At 55.0% G+C, this 14,441-nt stretch overlaps 9 protein-coding genes across 9 annotated transcripts; 5 read left to right on the top strand and 4 right to left on the bottom strand.

Moving 5' to 3' along the window:
* Positions 1-80: 80 nt before the first annotated feature.
* On the top strand, positions 81-817 carry PHYSODRAFT_337451 (hypothetical protein; the record flags this gene model as incomplete). Its single annotated transcript, XM_009535120.1, has 4 exons — positions 81-98; positions 159-278; positions 377-541; positions 578-817. The coding sequence occupies 4 exons, from the start codon at positions 81-83 to the stop codon at positions 815-817; spliced, it is 543 nt and encodes a 180-aa protein (XP_009533415.1).
* A 2,937-nt stretch (positions 818-3,754) lies between these two features.
* Positions 3,755-4,116, bottom strand: PHYSODRAFT_337450 (hypothetical protein; the record flags this gene model as incomplete). Its single annotated transcript, XM_009535119.1, has 2 exons — positions 3,755-4,035; positions 4,086-4,116. 2 exons carry the CDS (start codon positions 4,114-4,116, stop codon positions 3,755-3,757), a joined length of 312 nt encoding a protein of 103 aa, XP_009533414.1.
* Positions 4,117-4,554: 438 nt separating this feature from the next.
* On the top strand, positions 4,555-5,235 carry PHYSODRAFT_337449 (hypothetical protein; the record flags this gene model as incomplete). Its single annotated transcript, XM_009535118.1, has 1 exon — positions 4,555-5,235. One exon carries the CDS (start codon positions 4,555-4,557, stop codon positions 5,233-5,235), a length of 681 nt encoding a protein of 226 aa, XP_009533413.1.
* Positions 5,236-5,465: 230 nt separating this feature from the next.
* Positions 5,466-7,379, bottom strand: PHYSODRAFT_519560 (hypothetical protein; the record flags this gene model as incomplete). The annotated part of the gene is made up of 2 exons (XM_009535117.1): positions 5,466-6,427; positions 6,518-7,379. The coding sequence occupies 2 exons, from the start codon at positions 7,377-7,379 to the stop codon at positions 5,466-5,468; spliced, it is 1,824 nt and encodes a 607-aa protein (XP_009533412.1).
* A 917-nt stretch (positions 7,380-8,296) lies between these two features.
* PHYSODRAFT_519650 (hypothetical protein) lies at positions 8,297-8,899 on the bottom strand (the record flags this gene model as incomplete). The annotated part of the gene is made up of 1 exon (XM_009535116.1): positions 8,297-8,899. One exon carries the CDS (start codon positions 8,897-8,899, stop codon positions 8,297-8,299), a length of 603 nt encoding a protein of 200 aa, XP_009533411.1.
* A 106-nt stretch (positions 8,900-9,005) lies between these two features.
* On the bottom strand, positions 9,006-9,847 carry PHYSODRAFT_287105 (hypothetical protein). The gene has a single exon (XM_009535115.1). It carries the CDS (start codon positions 9,831-9,833, stop codon positions 9,084-9,086), a length of 750 nt encoding a protein of 249 aa, XP_009533410.1. The 5' UTR covers positions 9,834-9,847; the 3' UTR covers positions 9,006-9,083.
* A 403-nt stretch (positions 9,848-10,250) lies between these two features.
* PHYSODRAFT_396055 (hypothetical protein) lies at positions 10,251-11,362 on the top strand (the record flags this gene model as incomplete). Its single annotated transcript, XM_009535114.1, has 4 exons — positions 10,251-10,384; positions 10,493-11,000; positions 11,064-11,144; positions 11,213-11,362. Coding segments are annotated over 4 exons (873 nt in total), but the record flags the coding sequence as incomplete, so codon positions are not given.
* Positions 11,363-12,594: 1,232 nt separating this feature from the next.
* Positions 12,595-12,930, top strand: PHYSODRAFT_519246 (hypothetical protein; the record flags this gene model as incomplete). Its single annotated transcript, XM_009535113.1, has 1 exon — positions 12,595-12,930. A coding segment is annotated over one exon (336 nt), but the record flags the coding sequence as incomplete, so codon positions are not given.
* Positions 12,931-13,222: 292 nt separating this feature from the next.
* Positions 13,223-13,585, top strand: PHYSODRAFT_337444 (hypothetical protein; the record flags this gene model as incomplete). The annotated part of the gene is made up of 1 exon (XM_009535112.1): positions 13,223-13,585. The coding sequence occupies one exon, from the start codon at positions 13,223-13,225 to the stop codon at positions 13,583-13,585; it is 363 nt and encodes a 120-aa protein (XP_009533407.1).
* Between the last annotated feature and the right edge of the window lie 856 nt (positions 13,586-14,441).

The raw sequence follows: 14,441 nt of genomic DNA, 5'->3' as shown, positions 1-14,441 counted from the left end.
AGGTCGGTCTCTATCTCCGGGAAAACATCAATCGTACAAGCTCCATTTCGCGATGGCACCACAACCTGGTTTCAGCCAACATGAACGTGGAGCCTCAAGTAATCATCCCGGCAAAGCCAGTGACGGAGACAGCAAGGCCTGCGCCGGACGTGGTATAGATGCTCAAGGACCAGGTTCGAAAAACTATGGACATGCAAGCCGCCCTGTCGGTGCTAACACGCAGTATCGAGGACAAGTTCGCACGTTTGAGAGTCGAGACTGAAGAACTTAAAGCCAGGGTTGGATGTTTAGAAGCCAAGACTGAAGAACCAGCGTCGCACTTTTGGAAGCTGACACTAAAGAACTTCAATCCAGGGTCGGACGTTTGGAAACCGAGCGAGAGGACTATAGCAAGCTCAATGAGAAGGTCACGAGTCTGGAGGAGGAGCTGAATGTCAAGGACAGGCACTTCAACGAGAAGTTGAAAGCCTTGGACGAAAAATTTGAGACGCAGGCCAAGACGATCGGGTCGCTGATGATTCACCGCGAGCGGGCCCAAGATGTCTGCCTACACGGTATGCTGGAACGGTGACGGAAGGAACTTGTGACCAAGCTACCGGAGCGCCGCATGCACGAGACCAGAACTGCCTGGCTCAAGCGCGCTACAAAGGACCCATTTGTCGTTTGGGTCTTCGAACAGTACAACATCATCTCCGAACGCATTCACCAATTGCCTACAAAGGACGAAGCGAAGGATGCATTGACTCGTCTTGACCCATCAGACAAGGACCTGGTGGAAAAGTACAACGAGATGTTTGCCCGCCTCTACCCTGAATGACGCAGTCTTCCTGCGTGTCTTCCGGCGTCCCCGGAGAAGCCACTCCCCGCAGCAATTCCTATATTTTCTCTAATACGGTGCGTGTGTTTCTTTGATTTGGTTGTCTGACATAGCAGTGCCCCAGCACATTAACGTGCCCTGTGGCTGAGACTACCAGCGCGCTAGGGACACTTCTGTAGGAACGATAATGCTCATCCGACGAGGAAGGATCTCCTGGCCCGGGTAAATGGTAGCTAACCTATTGGCCTTTCTTGGCGGGTTTATCCCATAACAAAAAAGCAATCTTCTTCATCAATAGCCAAGCTTTAAATCTTGCGATGCATCCCAACGAAGTTTACTTGAGTAAAAGAACGTAAATGCCTCTTTAAGGAGTGTTTTTATTTATTGTGGAAACCGATTAGATTGTCCGAGCGGATTAGCTGATAAAGCAGCGTTCATGAGGGATTTGACTAGTAGTAAATCGAGGATTCCTATGATTTCATATGGCATCGGTAAGGGTATAAATCGGTGTAAGGTTAATAAAATAGGGGTTGCCTCATTACCGCCTGCAATGCGAGGAACGACCACTTACCGCCACGAGCTAATGTTTCGCGCACCTACTAACGAGGAATAGCATCGCGTGCATTAAATACGCTTCTGTGAGCAGTCGATATGTACTGTACTGCTATCTATTTATCAAGTTGTGAAGTCCTGTATTTGCGCTGTCATTTCTCGTCAGCATTAGCGTTTGTCGGTTTTACTTTAAATCGGCCGCCGAATGCCGAGTGGGTGTCGGACATTCGGGCTGATTAGCATGCAAATCAGCCGTCCAAGGCTTTGTAAGTCGTGGAGTAGCTAAATCAGCTTGCCACATGGCGATGTAGGCACAACAGACTGCTCTGTCAAATCAGAGTACAAAGCTTAGGCTGTCGATCTAATTAGGAGGTCGGATTTGCTAAATCCGACTCGATTAAGCTTAATCATCTACTTAATCAACCGATTTATACTCCAATTAGACAATATAATCGGTTTCCACAATATTTCTGTTTCAACGAAAAGTGGTTGGTTGGTTTCTACTCAAAACTCATCTTTTTTAGGGGTTCGGACGAGTAGTACTACCTAATTGCTTTGGTTTGCCTTCACCAATCCAAAAATGGTGCCTGACGCCATCCCGAGGCCAGCGAGAAGAATCATTATCTTCGCCGGCATCGGTATCGGGGGTCGATTCACGTTGTCCACCGAAGACTTCGATTTGAATAATTTATGAAGACGCGGAGGAGACGGCGGTGCGATCACTCGTTCTTCCGTCTTCCAGTTGCGGTCTCCCCCTGAGACGCCTGATCTGGGAGAACCGGTCTGACACCGGTATCCCATAGTTATCATGAACGCGCAGTAAGTCATGCAGTACAGTAAGTCATGCAGTACTTCACGTAGGATGTTATTGACGTGTTGAATTAGTTTGAACTAGAAACTAATTCAACACGTCAATAAGAAATCAAAGTTCAGTCACCATCGGTTTAATTTAGTACGGTAGCTCGAAGCCAGTCTTTGCTCCTGCGGGCCATGCGATGTCTGAGTTCATGAACGACGGATATTAAAATTTAGTACAAAGGACAAATTTTGTCCACCCCATCTTTTCCGGACCAGTCGATGCAACGCATGGCGTTGTTCTCGCGCTGATCGCCGTGGACGAACGACGCATCTTCCAGCGATCTCTTGATTTCAAGCAGTTGTTACGCACCATCGTGTTACTTCCTCACCTGAAAGTCACCATTGCATCATTGGCTCCACGCTCCGAGATCGGCAGCAATGGAAGACGCTTCATGCCGACCAACACCCAGCCACTAGGCAAAACCTCGCAGAATAGAAGAGCCGGGGCGATATCCGCCTTCGAGCAGTACTCGTGGACCACCTCCCCGTAGCGTTTAGCCAGCTTCACAATGAACACCCTTCCATCGGGACACTTTGCCGTGAAAATAAACCGCTGGACGGCTCCAGTATATTGGAACGAGAGTATTGATCCATCCACATGGTCCAAGTCCTTGTACGGAAATCGCAGTCGATTAAGACCAAGTGCACTATGGAACGTCTCTCGTGTGGCACTCTGCCGCTGACATTCCCACCGTTAACTCATATCAGCCACTCGTTGTCAAAGTACAGTTGGGGGAAGCCCATGACTCGCAGATCGCGTCTTCGTCGCTTGTGTTGACGATTCTGCAGTGGGCCGCAAATGTCCCCCAGGACTTGAGCTATAAGATAATCGAAAAACAATCTAGTCGTGAATACCACTCAAAGTGCGTATTCAAAGTGTACATTTGAGGGCCCATGCGAGATACACTCGTCACCACATCGAATTTGTAGGAGGGAATCCCACATGACGTGGTTTTCGGCGTGGACATACCGCTTTGCCAGCACAACTTGTGGGGGGGGACAGTAAGTTTTGCGTACGAACCGATGGTAATGTTACTTTATTTACGCTGACCCAGTTTTTCGCCGTGCGTAGGGGCCCTTCGGTAGTCTCTTCAACCAAGCTCTGGCCAACTCGAGTGATCAACGTTTAGCTCGAGCGTTCATCCCCGGGGCAAGTATCTGATCAATTTTCCTAGGAGCCACCACGAATCGTCAACGAAAAAAAAAAGACGATCTCTTTGTTTCAGCTCACATTCCACGCGATAACGTGATTAACCTGCAGCTTCTGAGTCGCGGAAACGAGTGTAGGTGGTCAGCGTGTGGCCGTGAAGATGCTGTTTGAAGTTGTTGAAAAAGGAGACGGTGGTGGAGCCCGCCGATGCAGAATCTGGCGTTCTACCTCAAGAACTTGCCAATGTGGTTGACCGCCAATTTCCAGATACATTTCCAGTAGGCGGCTATTTTTTTTAAAAACTCGCGCCTGCGCTTCCGTGTTGGAGATCACAATCAAACTACATCGCCTCACATGATGAGGAATCAGTTCCTTGCTTACAACTTGTACTGCAGAGCGTGGGTGTCCTTGGCCGTCATCTCGAGATTGACTTCGAGCTTAGCGATCTTCGCATTGTCCGCTTTGATGGCATGTTGCCGTTTGTCAGCTTGAAGACGGGCGATCTTTGTACCTAGCTTCGCTATCTCGCCATCTTGATCATTGACTGTGTACTTGAGTGCCTTGATGTCGCCGCCATGTGCCTTGATCTTGTGGTCCTGCCCCTGGATCTTGTCATTCTGAGCCTTGATCTCGTGTTTCTGGGCCTGATCTTGTCGTCCTGCGCCGCGACCAAGTTTTGAAGCTCCGCTTTGAGAGCTTGGTACTCACGGGACAAAATGGCCCTGAGCTCTTCAATCATGCCTGCTGGAGGCTGTCGCGAGTTCTGATGCTGGTGGTGCCGCATCCCCCACCATCACTACCGCTGATATTAGACTAGCTCTCCTGGGTTCGCTCTCAGCAAAAAGAAATAATCAAAGTGATATGAGGCGCCCTCGTGAATCTACTACCATCCATTATTTGAGTATTTCAAAAGTTGGTTGGAATCTGTCTGTATAAGTACCCGGTCGGTCTCTATCCTGAGGAAACATCAATCGTATTCACAAGTTCACATTCAACCACCATTTGAGACCTGACAACAAGACATACCAGCCAACATGAACGTGGAGCCTCAAGCCATCAGCCCGGTGAAGCCAGCCACAGCGATTGCAAGCCCACCGCCGGACGCGTTAGCGGCGCTCAACGACCAAGCTGGAATAAACAAGCAACTGAAAAACTCATGTTGGCGCTCCAACGCAGAATGGACGACCAGGAGGACAAGATCGGCGTACTTCCAGACACGAATGGACAGCTTCAAGCCGAGATCGGCGGACTTCGAGACAGGGTCCGGCGCTTGGAAGGCGACAATAAAGAAATTCGAGCCACAAACAAAAAGCTTCAAGCCACGGTCGGACGTTTGGAAGGCGAAAATGAAGAACTTCAAGCCACGGTCGGACGTGTGGAAGGCGAGCTTCAAGCCACGGTCGAGCGTTTGAAAACCGAGCGAAAGGACTACGACAAGATCAATGAGAAGGTCGCGAGTCTGGAGGTGAAGCTGAACGCACAGGCCAGGCTCCACAGCGAGGGGCTGAAAGTCCTGGACGACAAGATCAAGAAGCAGGCCAAGACGATTGAGTCGCTGATGATCCCGGCCCGAGATATCTGCCTACGCGGTATGCTGAAACGATGCCGTGAGAAACTTATGGCCACGCTACCGGAGCGCCGCACGGCTGAGCCCAGAACTGCCTGGCTCCAGCGCGCTACAACGGACCCATTTGTCCTGTGGGTCTTCGATCAGTGCCAAGCCGTCTCCAAGCGCATTCACAAAAACTGTCCTGGAGAGGAAGAAGCGAAGGAAGTACTGAAGTCTCTCAACCAGGACAAGGACAAGGACAAGTACAAGCAGTTGTTTGACCACCTATATCCAGGATGCCGTAAGTGATGCCGTCCTCCTGCGCGTTTTGCAGCGCCCACGCAGAAGCCGCTCCCCTCAGCAAACCCTCGAGTTCCTTAATATGATGCGTCTTTGAAGCGTAGGTGCGTGTTTCGTTGTCTTGATTGTCTTCGTTGACCTCGGCATATTCACGTGTCCTATGGCTCAGACTACCAACCCGCTAGACAATGCTCAGCAACACTCATGAAAACAACACACCCACTTAGTACTTGACATTTTCACTCGACAACTACCCCACCTTTCTCCACATCCTCCGCTAATATCGTATGGAGCTTGTAGAGCGCTTCAGAAGCCGTCGGCCGGGCCTTGGGGTCTAGCGACACACAGGAGTTGCCCAGTTCCACGACCGCTTTGGTCGCTCCTTTGGAGAACTTGACGTGGAGCTTCCCTATTGCCACCATTTGCAGGATCGCAGGCTCGGGCAATTGTCGACTCGAGTCGTTGGGGTCCTTGGCGTGCCAGTACGGCGAGGAATGCGTGTCTAGCTCCGACAACACAACACCAAAGGAGAACATGTCGGCCTTGTCGTCATACTTGTCCCCGATCATCACCTCCGGTGCCATCCACAGGCACGTCCCAACGCCTCCGGTCATGGACTCGTTCACTCGCTCCCGGGACGTCCCAAAGTCCGTGAGCTTAGCGTCCAGCTTCTCGTTCAGCAAGACGTTCTTGGACTTGAGGTCGCGGTGGATTATCGGAGGGTCCAGCGAGTGCATGTACGTCAACGCGTGGGCGATATGCAGCGCGATCTTGAGCTTCTCCCTGCTGAAGCCCATGGGATACTCCTGCTCTTCGTAGTCACTCAGCAGCGCCTTCAAGTCGCCTCCAGCCATAAACTCCGACACGACGCACATGTTCGTCAGCGAGTCCCAAGCCACGCCAATGAACTCGACGATGTGAGGGTGCTCCATGGACGCCATCATCTTCACCTCAGCTAGCAAATCGACAACATGTGAGATACTGCGTCGGGTTTCAGGCAACAACATCTTCACGGCCACGCGCCGGCCTCCATACAGTCCGGAGTACACGACTCCAAAGCCCCCGCGACTCAAAAGCTGCACGACCACCACTTTATCCCTTGGAATGCGCGCTGCCACCACGAAATCGTCTTCCCATGGACGATTCGTCGTGGTTCCTTGGAATATCGAGCTGCTACTTGACCCGGGGATGAACGTCCGCGCTGACCGCTGGTAACTCGAGCTGGAGCTTGATCCAGGCACGAACGTCCGCCCTGAACGTTGATAACTGGAGGTGGCAGTCCGACCTGAACGTTGAAAACTCGAGCTGAAGCTGGAGAGAACGGGGTTGAACGAGCGCGTCATCGTCTGCTCTGGGAAAGTCGAGCACGTGCTGCTGCTCAAACTGCTCAAGGGCAGAATCGTCCGCCCACTCACGGGTTTCGACATATACACCATGTCGTCTGGCTCCAGCATGGCGACACTGTTGTTGTGCTCCGTGTTCCTCGCCAGCATCAGCTTCCGCTTGGTCGATCGCCACTTCCACGCGACGAACGCAACGACGCTCAGGACCAGCACGGCAGCTACCGACAGCGAGCCGATCAACGTCGCAGCGCTGAATCTCTGACCCCCGTCGTCCGCCACAGACTCGATCGTTACCGAAGTACCCGAAGCAGAGCTCGACGCTGCGTCACTACTGGACGAACTAACACCGGTACTCACCCTCACAACGTCGTCGTCCGCGTTGACGTAGAACCTGCTGGAGAGATAGCACTCGTGCTCTGCGACCTGCGTCAGGTTTGTCGACACTATGGAGTCGGGCGTCTTGCTGCAGCGCGCGGCATTGAAGAACTGGATGTTCACTGAGCCGTCCTCGAGGATCAACGCGACGGTGGAGGCGTTGGCAGCCGCCGAGATGGACGAGATGGCGTACGGCATGCAGCGGTTCAAGGCCTGCAGCACGTGGGTCTGCGCGTAGCTGTCGGCGCTGCAGTTGCCTCGACTGAACTGCTCCATCACGATGTAGCTGGATCCTGCGAACGCGGTGGCCGCGAGGTCCGGGACGCTGACAGCGTCGTCGACGCAGGTCGTGTTGTAGTAGTACGTGGCGCCTCCGAACTCAATGGACGTGCAGCTCTGCAGGCTGCAGCTCGAGGCTGGGGCCAGGATCTGCATACTGAAGGGGGTAATCCTGCACTCGGAGTCATTGTACAAGGCCACCGCCTTCAGCATCGCCGCGTCAGCGCTGCTGCTCACTAGCAAGAGGGAGATCGCCACAAGCGGCCAGCAGCACTGCAGCAAGGCCATGGTCGTTCGGGAATGAGCGCGGGACTCGGCGTGGATTGGATTCCATCTTCTTTCTTCTGCCTCGGAGCTTCCGACTCTCTTGGCTCATCCAGAGTCCAGGACCTGCATGGAAGGCATGGAATATTGGTGAGTGGCATGGAGCCCAACATGGATGGGGGCATACAGCGCGTCGTGTTTACCTTCTTCAGCTGGAACGATGGAGCGCTACGCTACGCGTCGTGGCATTGTCCGAGCTGCTGGAAGGCTTCGAGAGGCAGCATCGCCAGCCGCTGGCCACGCTTCCGCGCGCGGTTGAGCTCCGCGCAGCGCTCGCGCGCCTCGTCGTACGTGCAAGTGACCGTCTCACCCTGCTGGGTGAGCTGCTGGCGGTGGCGGAAGTCCGTGTAGCTCGTGTAGAAGACGTACTCGCGCAGCACGAGCGTCGAGGCGAACTTGTCCTTGTCCTTGTCGACTGTGGCAGCCTCCGCGCGCTGCTTCTGCTGGTTGGCTTGCAGCTCGAGCCGCTTGGCCTCCACGGCTTCTTGCTTGGAGACGCCGCCGTACTGCTCCAGCTTGGCCGCGCGGCCGCGCTGCTGGTACTGCTCCTGGATGGAGACCATCCCCTTGAAGGCGTGCAACAGTGCGTCGCGTACACGACGGCCAGAGTCTCCTGGCTCCAGCATGGCCAGGGCCGACGCCACGGCTTCGAGAGTCGACATGCAGCCCTCCATCGGCTCACTACAGATTACGCTCAAGTCAGTTAGATCAGCTCAGCGCCACCTTCGTCCAACTAGAGCAGTTCTTCCTCACCGCCTCAAGTCGCCGTAGATGCTACGCTTGGGCGGAGCTGTAGCTGCGTCCGCCGCGCCTTCCTCGCTGTCCAGGCAGATGTAGTGCAGCCCGGCGCCACGTGCCTCCCAGTCGCGCGCAGCCTTCTCCCAGTGCTCCCGATTGCGCCGCGCGATCTTCTTGGCCTCCTTCCACGTGCCGTCGATGACTACGAGCAGCACGCGCTTCACTGCAGCATCAGCACTCCCCTCTCCTGTCTCTTCGCCACTCGCAACCTGCAGCGGTCGCGCGTGCTCGTCCGGGAACAGCACCATGGCCGCGTCGAAGCTTCCGCCCCCTCCTTCATCGTACAACAAGGCGTCGAGCCGCTCGTCCACGCCGGGGCCGCAGTCGCAGTCGTCGTCCACTGTAACGAGCGTCACGCTCTCCAGCGTCTGAGCCAGCACCGGCACGGACGAGATGGCTGCACGCCGCCGCTTCTCATGCTTGTGCTGCAGCACCAGCACGTGCGTGAGCTCGGTGGCCAGCGGCTGAGCTGGCAGCGACGCGCAGTAGCAGACGCGCGGCGGCCGTCGGCAGCGCGCACAAGCCTCTCGTCGAGAAGAAGCGTCCTCCGCCATCCAGGCGCAAAATTCAAGAGTGACTCAAGAAGGACCACTTGTCCACAAGGACAGGTAACTAGAATCAAAGATGGACAAGAAAGAAATGGGTACAACAAACACTTGCATGGCTGGTTCAGGAAGAGAAGAGGTCTTTTACCGGACGTTCCTTACGAGATAGGATTAATTAAGCTACGCGCTGAGCTTAGGCCGTGGGCTGGTACACGGGGTCCACGGGGGCGGGGGCAGCGGCCGGGGCGGCAGCGGGCACCACCGGGGCCGTGGGCTCCACGTACGGGCGGTAGACCTCCTCCTTGGGCTCGAGGATGGTCACCACGTCGTCCAGAGCGCGCTTGGGGCCCTGCTTGCCCGTGGGGTCGTGCGGCAGCATGATGGACACCTTGACGCCGAGCACACCCTGGCGCATGAGCACGTGGCGCACAGCCGTGTCCACGTACTCCTGCGAGGCGTTACCGGTCTTGACCATGTAGCCCTCGTTGAACTTCATGGCCTTGGCACGCTGCGCGCGCAGCTTGCCCGACACGATGACCTGCACGCCCTTGGCGCCGGCCTCCATGACGAAGCGCACCACCGAGTAGCAGGCGCGGCGCACGGCCAGGCCGCCGAGAAGACGGTACTTGAGCGACTCGGCCTGGGCCTGCGAGCACAGGCCGCGGTTGGCCACGCGCTCGGCGTAGAGCTCCACGGCTCCGTCCGGGAAGTTGAAACGCTTCTGCACCACCGAGGTCAGGGCGCGGATGCGCTGGCCCTTCTCGCCGAGCACCTCCTGCGTGCGCGTGGCACGGATGATGATCTCCGTGCGCATGGGGGTCACGCGCACCTCGACTCCCGAGTAGCCGTCGCCGTACAGCTCGCGCTGCAGCAGCTCGTTCAGCTCGGCGTAGAACACACCGTCGGCCACGAACTTGCGCTTCTTGGAGATGTTGGCAGCCATCTTGTCTTCTTCTCTTGGAGATTCCTGAGTGAGCTGCACGGAGGCCAAAGCGGCGGCGGGCTACGAGTACGCGCTCAAAGCTCGGCCGCAGCCAATCAATTTGCGATGGGCACCATGTACCACTGGCTATCAAATATTGCGATCTCTCTGTCATACCTAATCGAACGTTAGTTCTCTCAAATATGTTTGAACGTCCGATTGGCGTTGCGCCCGACTTGCGCGCTCGAGCCATTTTCTAATCCAAAAGTCGGGCCGCAACGCCAATCGGACGCCGCAGTCGGACGCCAAAAGCGCCAATTATACAGGGGTAGGGGCTAGGAGGAAGGCGTAGTTTATTGTCTTGGGCGTTACGATGCGTCAGCACGAAATCGACATTTTGACGCATGCTGCAATCATTAAAGTACGATGACAGCGGAGACTGCGACCGCATTGGAGAGAGAAGCAGGCACGAAGCGGCAACGCATCGAGCGTCTGATCCAGCGCGGAGACCTCCTCGCCAACGCGCAGCAACAACGACACAATGGTACGCCCTGTAGGCTACGTAAGAGCTCGTCGCGCAAGGTGTCCTCTTCGCAGGTTTTCGTCGCCAAACGGTCCTCCTGGACGCCGCAGGAGGACGCGAAGCTGTGCAAACTCGTGCAACAGCTCGGCACCAGCAGCTGGAGCGAGATCGCGACGCATTTCCCCGCGCGCGACCGCAAGCGCTGCCGAGAGCGGTTCGTGAACCACCTGGCGCCGTCGCTCGCAGCGCCGCGGGACTGGAGCGCCGCGGAGGACGAAAAGCTGCTGCAATTACAGGCTTCAATGCGCTCTCAGTGGGCCAAGATGGCTCGACAATTGGCTGGTCGGAGCGCTGAGAGCGTCAAGAACCGCTGCCTGCTGCTGGCCAGGCGCGCGGAGGACCAAGCCGATGGCAGGAACAGGGCGCCGGCGCAGCGCTGGACGGCGGCGGAGAAGAGCAAGCTGCGGTCGCTGGTCGAGACTCATGGGGCCAAAAGCTGGCTGTTTATTGCGTCACAACTGCCTGGACGAACGGATCTGCAGTGTCTTCACCAGTGGCATCGGACGCTGGACGATAAAGTGGTGAAAGGTAAAGGCACGTGGACGGAGAGCGAGGACCGACTGCTGCTGGAGAAGGTGGAGGAGATCGGACGCAAATGGACGCAGGTAATTGCTGTCTGAGTAGGGGCTGCGTTGAGCTCGTGGATGGGAGGGCTGATGCTGGTGTAGGTTGCTGCGTTCTTGCCGGGCAGGGTGGGGAACCAGTGTCGAGAACGGTTCTTGAATCACTTGGACCCTTCGATCAACAAGGTGAGTGCCTAGGTCTATGCTGCTGCTTGAGTGAGCTCGAGTTTGACGGTTAGCTGCAATCGTGACAGGCTCCGTGGACTGCAGAGGAAGAGGCCGCTTTGACTGAGGCTGTCGAAAAGTATTCGACGCAGTGGGGTTTGATTGCTGAAAAACTGCCGGGAAGGAGTGGCAATGCCGTCAAGAACCACTGGTACTCACGCGAACGGCGGCGTATGCTAGATGCATGCTAGATGCAGCTTCTTCCAGCGTGCAGTCGTGAACACCTATGGTACGTGCCGCTGGGCTTCCACCGCGCGCGTGTGTGAGTTAGCATCTTGCGGGACTTTGCTTGTCTACGAGAAGGTCACTGAGCGGCGCTTATCCAACCGCGGGATCTGCTTTGAAATGCATCGCTCGTATGCAACATCAAGCATGTATGCGGCTTCTCCTTCGGCCGCTAACTTCCTGATTCGGTCACTCACGGTGACAACCGAGGGTGTATTTATGACAGCATACCATTCGCTGCTTGCAGTCTCAAGCGACGGTGGTAATAACTTCACTAGTGCGTCAGTGTTTACTCATGTCGTCGGGAACACCCAACGGAGGCGAGTACTGTAAAGAGTATCGAATCGAGGACTTCAACAAGCAGCAGGTGCTGCCTATAAGCACGAATCTGCAGAGGGATTGATCGCCACGATCCTGCGACAGAAGGCCACGGGGCTGGATAGAGATTTGACCGCGTCGGTGTGGAGGTGTATTGCAGTTCAAGTTAGAGGCGATGTGTGATCTGGCTTTAAAATCCCTGCTCATTCGGTGCGAGTTGCATCGATGCTGGGGCGCTTTACATGCTTCGCTCGTGGGGTGCAGCCTACAGTAGGTACCTTGGGCAAGTTCGTGATACCGGGAAGGCAAGGTACTCATCGGAGTAATGCGATTGTCTGAGAATCTGTACTTCCATGATGTTTGGATCGGTGTGCTGGCGCCAGCAAGATATTCCGCATAAGCTTCACGTTGTGTGACAGCTACGATGAGGTGACAATAACGTCGGTGAGCAGTATGGTAGATAATCACGACGTCACCCTGAGTAAGTGCAATAGCAGATCCGACGTGGTATCACCACATGGACCTGCCGGGTTGCGGTCAGCGTCTATTACGGATGTCGTCTGTCCCCAGTTCCCGTTTCCAACACCAGGTTTACTCAACTCGATCGCCATCCACCCCGCTTCCCACTTTCGATTCTGCTCAGTCACGATGACGACCGAAAACCTGCTCGTCGAGGTGGAAGACTTCCTGAACTCTTACGACCTCGGGTTACTCCCGCTGCCCCGAGACTCTGGTGACGATACGAATGAGTTATCGGTAGCTCCTGCGCCTCCCACTGAGCCTCGAAAGCGCGGCCGCAAGAAGAGCACCCTCGACCCCGCAATCAAGCTCGAGCTCGACAGAATAGAAGTTCCGTATCATCAACCGCTTAGCCACCGGCGGAGTCGTGTCAGCAGTGCAGCGTGTGGTTACCCGGCGGTACCAAGACAACGGCCGCATGGTGCTTGTGTGGCAGTCTCTCATGGAGGGCGAAGGCATGTTCACGGGTATACGAGCTGGTGAGACTGGGTGGGACGTGCTCACCCCGTCGAAGGACGGCACTCTGATACAAACGTGCATTTCCCACACGCCGATGAATTTCGATGCCATAGAGCTGCAGAAGCCACGGTTGAAGCAGTTTACCGGCATGGTGTTGGAATCGGTGGCTGGTGATGGCATTGAGATCATGAAGGACTTTGAAAAACTGCAGATTGCACAAGTGTAACAACAATTGATATCGCACCTGGAGTTGATCTGTAGCGGGTGATGATGTTGACAAATGCATGTTTCTGGTTTCAAGCTGCAAGGAGTCACGGAAGTGTTACCTCCTTTTGGTCCTAGGCAAGTGGCAATGGTAAGTCTCTGCAATAACTCGACAAGACTGTTAGAAGTCTTTGGCGGTTGTTCCAACTTGGTGGTTAGGTCGATTGGAACTGATCCGCCACTTTCTCATATTCCAAGTTGAATCGTTCGTGCATCATTTGTGAACAAGCAAAGAGACCCACAGATCCTCGTCAATGAGCAATCCTCCGCGCTACAGCCAGCGGCACTTCAACTGGGGTGAGCCTGTCGCCGCCGACGGCTCCACCCCACTGGACATTCTGATGAAGTGGCTTCGTGACAACCGAGATTCAGTTCGGGATACGTCCAACTTGTTCGAGGCGGTGAAAAATCTCTGTTTGCAGCTAAACCACTGCGGTTTCCGGTGCACCGTGGACAACATTATACGCTGCCTGACCATGACAGCTTGGATGCACCGAGAGGAAGGTACGGGGGTCCTCCTGTTCGACGATGACCTGTATGATCAGTATTTCGATGGACAGCACGCGAATCGTGAGCGCAGTCATCGCGAGAAGCACATGCGCACGCGCCTTGAATAGCACGCCCCAGCAGCAGAGGAAAGCTCGACACCGAACACTCCTTCTCGACGTTGCTTAACCCCTCTAACCCCGTATTCTGTATCCTACAGAATAAGTATTGTCACAGGACATAATATCCTGCAAACTTGTCCTCTCTTTCGAACTTCGCATATGGATGTTTGTATAGCCGGTATTGTGCACATCTTCCTGTTAGATTAGCGATGGGTAGATAAACGGGGTTTATTCCGCGGTAATAGACGGACGAGTATATACCACCAACAGGTTTGAACTCGTACTTTCCTTCATTCCGAAACTGCGCTGTTCAAGACGTCGCAATGCAAGCTTTGTTGGGGCCCGTCGAGCGCGCCCAAGTGGCCAAGGACCATGGCCGAAGACGATCATGATGAGCGCCATTGTGATCTACAGGTAAGCGAGAGCGTGTACTTTGCTCTGTAACATTGTACTAGTGGTATATTGATTCTACATTGCGATGTTGATTACCAGACCTGGTGATCCGACCCAGACGACGCTATGAGCTCTCGCGTGTGGCCCGATTGGCAGATCGTTTGCGGAGTCAGCGCACAACCTCATCGGTTCCTACGAAGCCGGCTACAGCCGGGTCTACCGCTATATTGTAGCTGATGTAGTGGCTACTCAAGAGGCTACAGAAGAAGCACTCCTCATGGTGTGGCTACACCCGAGCCTACAGAAGAAGCGGTAGATGCTACGACGGATGCTACAGAAGAAGCTCTCCGCGTGATGAGGTTACATCGGAGATTACAGAAGAAGGGACAGAGGCTACGACGGAGGCTACCGATGAAAGCGGCAGGAATGGAGCGGCAGTGCCGGAGGCTACAGAGCAAAGCGGAGGCTGCCA

Source organism: Phytophthora sojae, assembly GCF_000149755.1.
Source record: "Phytophthora sojae unplaced genomic scaffold PHYSOscaffold_8, whole genome shotgun sequence".
Lineage (NCBI taxonomy): Eukaryota > Oomycota > Peronosporomycetes > Peronosporales > Peronosporaceae > Phytophthora > Phytophthora sojae.
The sequence above is the reverse complement of the archived record's forward strand: the minus strand, read 5'-3'. Positions and strand labels throughout refer to the sequence as shown.

Excerpts from the sequence above, each read along its gene's own strand:
- PHYSODRAFT_287105 (XM_009535115.1), bottom strand. The coding sequence starts at position 9,833 with ATGGCTGCCAACATCTCCAAGAAGCGCAAGTTCGTGGCCGACGGTGTG.